At 46.3% G+C, this 7,097-nt stretch overlaps 1 protein-coding gene across 4 annotated transcripts in view; it reads right to left on the bottom strand.

The window, feature by feature from the left end:
• The window catches only part of si:dkey-181m9.8 (E3 ubiquitin-protein ligase RNF31), a 25,166-nt gene that overhangs the window by 15,748 nt on the left and 2,321 nt on the right, over nucleotides 1-7,097 (bottom strand). For 3 of the 4 annotated variants that reach the window (XR_006825345.1, XM_046051191.1, XM_046051193.1), the window contains exons 4-8: nucleotides 6,595-6,657; nucleotides 5,838-6,004; nucleotides 3,756-3,886; nucleotides 3,616-3,680; nucleotides 3,382-3,528 (exon numbers count right to left, since the gene is read on the bottom strand). Coding sequence is in view for 3 of the 4 variants with exons in the window: in XM_046051191.1 (XP_045907147.1) it covers nucleotides 3,382-3,528; nucleotides 3,616-3,680; nucleotides 3,756-3,886; nucleotides 5,838-6,004; nucleotides 6,595-6,657 (573 nt within the window). In the remaining variant the exon portion in view is untranslated. The remainder of the gene's footprint in view (nucleotides 1-3,381; nucleotides 3,529-3,615; nucleotides 3,681-3,755; nucleotides 3,887-5,837; nucleotides 6,005-6,594; nucleotides 6,658-7,097) is intronic. The other variant, XM_046051192.1, reaches the window with a different exon arrangement.

Raw genomic sequence — 7,097 nt, 5'->3', positions numbered from 1 at the left:
CAAAAAGTTTAAATACGACAGCTGGAACTGAACAAACACGACAGCTGGAACCAAAAAGTTAAAACACGACAGCTGGAACCGAACAGTTTAAACACGACAGTTGGAACAGTTCAAACGTGACAGCTGGAACCGAAAAGTTAAAACGCGAAAGCTGGAACAGTTTAAAGACAACAGCTGGAACCGAACAGTTTAAACGTGACAGCTGGAACCGAACAGTTTAAACACAACAGCTGGAACCAAAAAGTTTAAATACGACAGCTGGAACTGAACAAACACGACAGCTGGAACCAAAAAGTTAAAACACGACAGCTGGAACCGAACAGTTTAAACACGACAGTTGGAACAGTTCAAACGTGACAGCTGGAACCGAAAAGTTAAAACGCGAAACCGAACAGTTTAAACACAACAGCTGAAACCGAACAGTTTAAACGTGACAGCTGGAACCGAACAGTTTAAACACAACAGCTGGAACCAAAAAGTTTAAATACGACAGCTGGAACTGAACAAACACGACAGCTGGAACCAAAAAGTTAAAACACGACAGCTGGAACCGAACAGTTTAAACACGACAGTTGGAACAGTTCAAACGTGACAGCTGGAACCGAACAGTTTAAACACAACAGCTGGAACCGAACAGTTTAAACACGACAGCTGGAACCGAACAGTTTAAACGTGACAGCTGAAACTGAACAGTTTAAATACGACAGCTGGAACTGAAGAGTTTATATGCAACAGCTGGAACTGAACAGTTTAAATATGACAGCTGGAACCGAACAGTTTAAACACAACAGCTGGGAACCGAACAGTTTTATAATGACAGATGGAACTGAAGAGTTTATATGCAACAGCTGGAACCGAACATTTTAAAGACAACAGCTGGAACAGTTTAAACATGACAGCTGGGAACCGAACAGTTTATATGCAACAGCTGGAACCGAACAGTTTAAACGTGACAGCTGGAACCGAACAGTTTAAACGTGACAGCTGGAACCGAACAGTTTAAACACGACAGCTGGGAACCGAACAGTTTAAATACAACAGCTGAAACCAAACAGTTTAAACACGACAGCTGGAACCAAACAGTTTAAACACGACAGCTGGAACAGTTTAAACACAACAGCTGGGAACCGAACAGTTTAAACACAACAGCTGGAACAGTTTAAACACAACAGCTGAAACCGAACAGTTTAAACACGACAGCTGGAACAGTTTAAACATGACAGCTGGGAACCGAACAGTTTATATGCAACAGCTGGAACCGAACAGTTTAAACGTGACAGCTGGAACCGAACAGTTTAAACGTGACAGCTGGAACCGAACAGTTTAAACACGACAGCTGGGAACCGAACAGTTTAAATACAACAGCTGAAACCAAACAGTTTAAACACGACAGCTGGAACCAAACAGTTTAAACACGACAGCTGGAACAGTTTAAACACAACAGCTGGGAACCGAACAGTTTAAACACAACAGCTGGAACAGTTTAAACACAACAGCTGAAACCGAACAGTTTAAACACGACAGCTGGAACAGTTTAAACATGACAGCTGGGAACCGAACAGTTTATATGCAACAGCTGGAACCGAACAGTTTAAACGTGACAGCTGGAACCGAACAGTTTAAACGTGACAGCTGGAACCGAACAGTTTAAACACGACAGCTGGAACCGAACAGTTTAAATACGACAGCTGGAACCGAACAGTTTAAATACGACAGCTGGAACCGAACAGTTTAAATATGACAGATGGAACCGAAGAGTTTATATGCAACAGCTGGAACCGAACAGTTTAAAGACAACAGCTGGAACCGAACAGTTTAAATACAACAGCTGAAACCGAACAGTTTAAACGTGACAGCTGAAACCAAACAGTTTAAACACGACAGCTGGAACCGAACAGTTTAAACACGACAGCTGAAACCGAACAGTTTAAACGTGACAGCTAAAACCGAACAGTTTAAACGTGACAGCTGGAACCGAACAGTTTAAACACGACAGCTGGAAACAAAAAGTTTAAATACGACAGCTGGAACTGAACAAACACGACAGCTGGAACCAAAAAGTTAAAACACGACAGCTGGAACCGAACAGTTTAAACACGACAGTTGGAACAGTTCAAACGTGACAGCTGGAACCGAAAAGTTAAAACGCGAAAGCTAGAACAGTTTAAAGACAACAGCTGGAAACGAACAGTTTAAACACAACAGCTGGAACCGAACAGTTTAAATATGACAGCTGGAACCGAACAGTTTAAATATGACAGCTGGAACTGAACAGTTTAAATACGACAGCTGGAACTGAAGAGTTTATATGCAACAGCTGGAACTGAACAGTTTAAATATGACAGCTGGAACCGAACAGTTTAAACACAACAGCTGGGAACCGAACAGTTTTATAATGACAGATGGAACTGAAGAGTTTATATGCAACAGCTGGAACCGAACATTTTAAAGACAACAGCTGGAACAGTTCAAACGTGACAGCTGGAACCGAATAGTTAAAACGCGAGAGCTGGAACAGTTTAAACACGACAGCTGGAACCGAACAGTTTAAAAGTGAAAGCTGGAAGAGTTTAAACACAACAGCTGGAACCGAACAGTTTAAACACGAAAGCTGGAACCGAACAGTTTAAACACGACAGCTGGAACCGAACAGTTTAAACGTGACAGCTGAAACCGAACAGTTTAAACACAACAGCTGGAACCGAACAGTTTAAACACAACAGCTGGAACCGAACAGTTTAAACACGACAGCTGGAACCGAACAGTTTAAACACGACAGCTGAAACCGAACAGTTTAAACACGACAGCTGGAACCGAACAGTTTAAACACAAAAGCTGGAACCGAACAGTTTAAATATGACAGCTGGAACCGAACAGTTTAAATATGACAGCTGGAACTGAACAGTTTAAACACAACAGCTGGGAACCGAACAGTTTAAATACAACAGCTGAAACCGAACAGTTTAAACACGACAGCTGGAACCGAACAGTTTAAACACGACAGCTGGAACAGTTTAAACACGACAGCTGGGAACCGAACAGTTTAAATACGACAGCTGAAACCGAACAGTTTAAACACGACAGCTGGGAACCGAACAGTTTAAATACAACAGCTGAAACCAAACAGTTTAAACACGACAGCTGGATCCGAAAACAGTTTAAACACGACAGCTGGAACAGTTTAAACACAACAGCTGGGAACCGAACTGTTTAAACGCGAGAGCTGGAACAGTTTAAGCACAACAGCTAGAACTGAAGATGTTTAAACGTGACAGCTGGAATTGAACAGTCTCTCTCCCTCCCTTTTACCTCCCCAGGTGATGGAGCGAACATGCACAGTGTCGTGTGACCTGTGGCAGCACAGGTGCTTCCTGGTCTCACCTGAGGAGGAGGAGCAGCTCAGAAAGGGGTTGCTGTGGTTATTGGAGGAGGAAGATGAAGGAGGAGGAGCACTGAAGTCGATCCCCAGCAGCTCCTCGGTATACGACCTCCTCACCCTCACCTCCCTGCTCTGCTCCCACTGGATGGCTGCAACAAAGGGGGAGGGGCTTCATCAGCTGATGTCATGCTAAAACACTAACAAAAGCACAACAGGTAGCTGTGGAAGGAGTTTACCTTTTGGTCCAGACGGGTGAGAACAAGTGAGGGGGAGACGCTGGCTGAGCGGAGAGGAGAAGGTGCTACAGGAGGAGAAAACTTTTCATGTGTTCACTGAGATCAGGAGGTCAGACATCAGCTCACTTATCGATTATTACCTTCCAGCTGACTGTGACACCTGCACACCTGCAGGGGGCGGGGTTTGTACGGGACACCTGGCATAAAGGGGCGTATCCTTCTGGAAGGCCCGCCTCATCTCTGACACAAGCAGCAACAGGTTGGACCCACCCTGACAGGAAGTGACATAGACACCATGATCAACATTATTCTCATCCAGGAGGTCTGGATCCAGCTAATTACCCCTCCTTAAACTGCCTCCTGGTCCAGGAGGTCTAGATCCATCTAACTACCCTTCCAGAAGCTGCCTCCTGGTTCAGGAGGTCCGGATTTATCTAACTACCCTTCCAGAAGCTGCCTCCTGGTCCAGGAGGTCCGGATCCATCTAACTACCCCTCCAGATACTGCTTCCATGTCCAGGACCAGGTGTGGTCACAGATGCAAGAACTCAGGTGTGGGAGGAGTTCAGAGAGGTCAGGTGAGTGTGGAAGCGGGAGACTATAGACCAGGGGTCGGCAAATAAGTCCGGCATCGGGCCAAATTTTTTTCAAGCCATTATATGGCGGGCCAGAACAAAGTCAAATTATTTCAAATCCTTGTATACTCATGTGCATGTTTAGCTCAGTAGGTAGGCTACTGTGCAGGACTCCCGTTAGGAAGATTGGAAGATCAATTCCAATTCACTGCGTATATTTTTTCCCCCTTTTTACTTGATTATAAAGGACACTTTTGCACATGCTCACAATAAGGCATGTGCTGCAGTGTGTGTGCGCCCGGCGTTTGATCCGCATTTGTGGACGCTTATTTTCATTTCCCTGAGGAAATTCTGGTTGCAAACTACGGGGGAGCCAGACATCAGCTCCCCTAAAAACATGATTTGTGATGTTTTGGGCATGCTTTATTGACATTAATCTTATCATAGATCATGTGGAGCGTCAGACTTAATCATGCCAAAGGAAACTGACCGACCGCAGCGGGCCAGTCGCTCTGCGATCTCCTTGGTCCGCCCCACTCCCTTTCCGGTCCCGACAAGCTGTGAACGGTTCGTGACCGTTGGCTGGATGAATATTATGCATGATCCGTGCACTACTGCCACTGGGGGCTCTCCGCAGCGCCACGCTACTTTCTACATTCTTCCCAGAGGTGTGTGAAGCACGCCAGAGACTCTTTTGAATGTCCTTCAGAACTCTTCAAAGTAAAAGCTTTCAATAAACTCAACATAAAGCATTGCTCCAATAAACGTTCTCGTGCTTTTTTTTGCCACAATCACTTAAGAGGAAGTGATTGTGTGAGTAACTGTATCTGTCATGACTGAGATCTATTTCAGCACCAGGTATCAATTTATTTATTTTTTATTTTTCTGCCATCAAAGCAATCTGGCCACGCGCCGGTTCCGGCCCACGGGCCGCCTATTGTCGACCACTGCTATATACCCTGTCGTACGGTGGAGGAAGCCCTGAACCCAGCAACTGAGACCTCCTTAGAGGCAGAGCTGGACGGTTCAGGAGAAGACCAACCAGGAAAGTCCACTGAGCCCAGCTGCACGGTTTTGGTTCGTCCTCTGCCGCTTCCGGGGACACTTTTAGAGCGCTACTGGGACACTACTGGGACTTCAGGACTGAGTGGAATTCACGATCCTGCAGTTGAGGGAGATCACAGCTCTGCAGAGTCACCAGGTGAGGATGAGGTTCATCCCGAGAGTCTGACAGTCGGGGAATTATCTGCGTCTCCCTGTTTACATGAGCGAGCTTCATGCCCCGCCCTTTAACCACAGCTGCCTATAATCAGGACACGCCCGAATCAATATCATGGAGACAGCACATTCTCCCGTCACGCCTGTTTTTATAATATCATGTATTATTAGTTTTCTAAAGAGGCCCCAGGACCTCATGGGGCTGCTGTCTGACTCTTCAGGATCTTATGCAGGTGGGGGCCAGTTCCTGTGGACTGATGGACCCAGGTGGTGGTTAAGCTGCTGAAGGGAGAGACCGGCTGACTGTTGGACCACAGACTCAGGAGGACTGATGTGGATTCTCTCCTGGTCCCCGACCAGCTGTTTACTCCGGTTCTGAGGTCCCCAATGACATCCCCTAACCAGACTGAGCGCGCTCAGTGGATCTTACCTGAGTCCATTTCGCCAGTCCGTCCAGGCTGATGTTACCGGAGGCGTCCACGCATGGGCAGGAGGGGTTTATCACCATGGAGCCAGAAGGACAGACGTAACAGCGAGGCCGGGACACAGGGTGGGTCTCATGGAGCCAGATACACACTGGGATATTATACTCACTTCCTGTAGAGACAAACATGACATCACAGTCACCGAAACCAGATCAGACCAGCAGGGCGCTTCACCCATGACCGGGTCAGTCGGTTAGCTCGGTTCCTATGGGCTGTCGAACTCTGTGATGACCCAACGACTGAACCGGGTCGGTCTCGTGGTCTAAATCCGCCTGTGATGTGAACAAAGCTGCGTCAGGAAGCCAGCTGATAACTGACTAACTCTGTTAGCATTAGGGGGAGAACGCCTGACCGATCCGATCGAGGACGATGTCTGGAGCTCCGTTGCAGTTTAGAGATGTTATGAAGATTAAGTAAACACTATAAAGCTTGACGGTTCCTTTTACTCCCCTTGACTTAATGCGGCTGAGGAGGTGTGCATAAGTTATTTGTATGGTTTTATGTTCTTTTTATATTATTGGATAGGCTAACTACAGCTACTAGCCGAGTTTCACGTGATTATTTGAAAATTCAGCTTGAGGGAAAAATGCACCAGATTCTGGTCTAAACTGAGCCATTTATTGGAGAATGGAGCTCAGACATAATTTATTTTATTACATTAACTTTTAAATTTTATTGTTTGGAATTAAAACGTGTGTTTACCTTCAATCGCGGTTCTCTGTCTGACCGGACAGAACACTGGATTCCAGCTATCGTCGTACTTTACTGTGAAAGAAGTAAGCATAGCATAGCATAGCATAGCATAGCATAGCATAGCGCTGCTCGAGCCAGCTGTAGTGAACCGGATTAAAGACTGTGGGTTCGTGCAGCTGTAGTGAACCGGATTAAAGACTGTGGGTTCGTGCAGCTGTGGTGAACCGGATTAAAGACTGTGGGTTCGTGCAGCTGTGGTGAACCGGATTAAAGACTGTGGGTTCGTGCAGCTGTAGTGAACCGGATTAAAGACTGTGGGTTCGTGCAGCTGTAGTGAACCGGATTAAAGACTGTGGGTTCGTGCAGCTGTAGTGAACCGGATTAAAGACTGTGGGTTCGTGCAGCTGTAGTGAACCGGATTAAAGACTGTGGGTTCGTGCAGCTGTAGTGAACCGGATTAAAGACTGTGGGTTCGTGCAGCTGTGGTGAACCGGATTAAAGACTGTGGGTTC

The sequence above is a fragment of the Micropterus dolomieu genome, linkage group LG06 (genome assembly GCF_021292245.1).
Source record: "Micropterus dolomieu isolate WLL.071019.BEF.003 ecotype Adirondacks linkage group LG06, ASM2129224v1, whole genome shotgun sequence".
In the NCBI taxonomy this organism is placed as follows: domain Eukaryota; kingdom Metazoa; phylum Chordata; class Actinopteri; order Centrarchiformes; family Centrarchidae; genus Micropterus; species Micropterus dolomieu.
The sequence above is the reverse complement of the archived record's forward strand: the minus strand, read 5'-3'. Positions and strand labels throughout refer to the sequence as shown.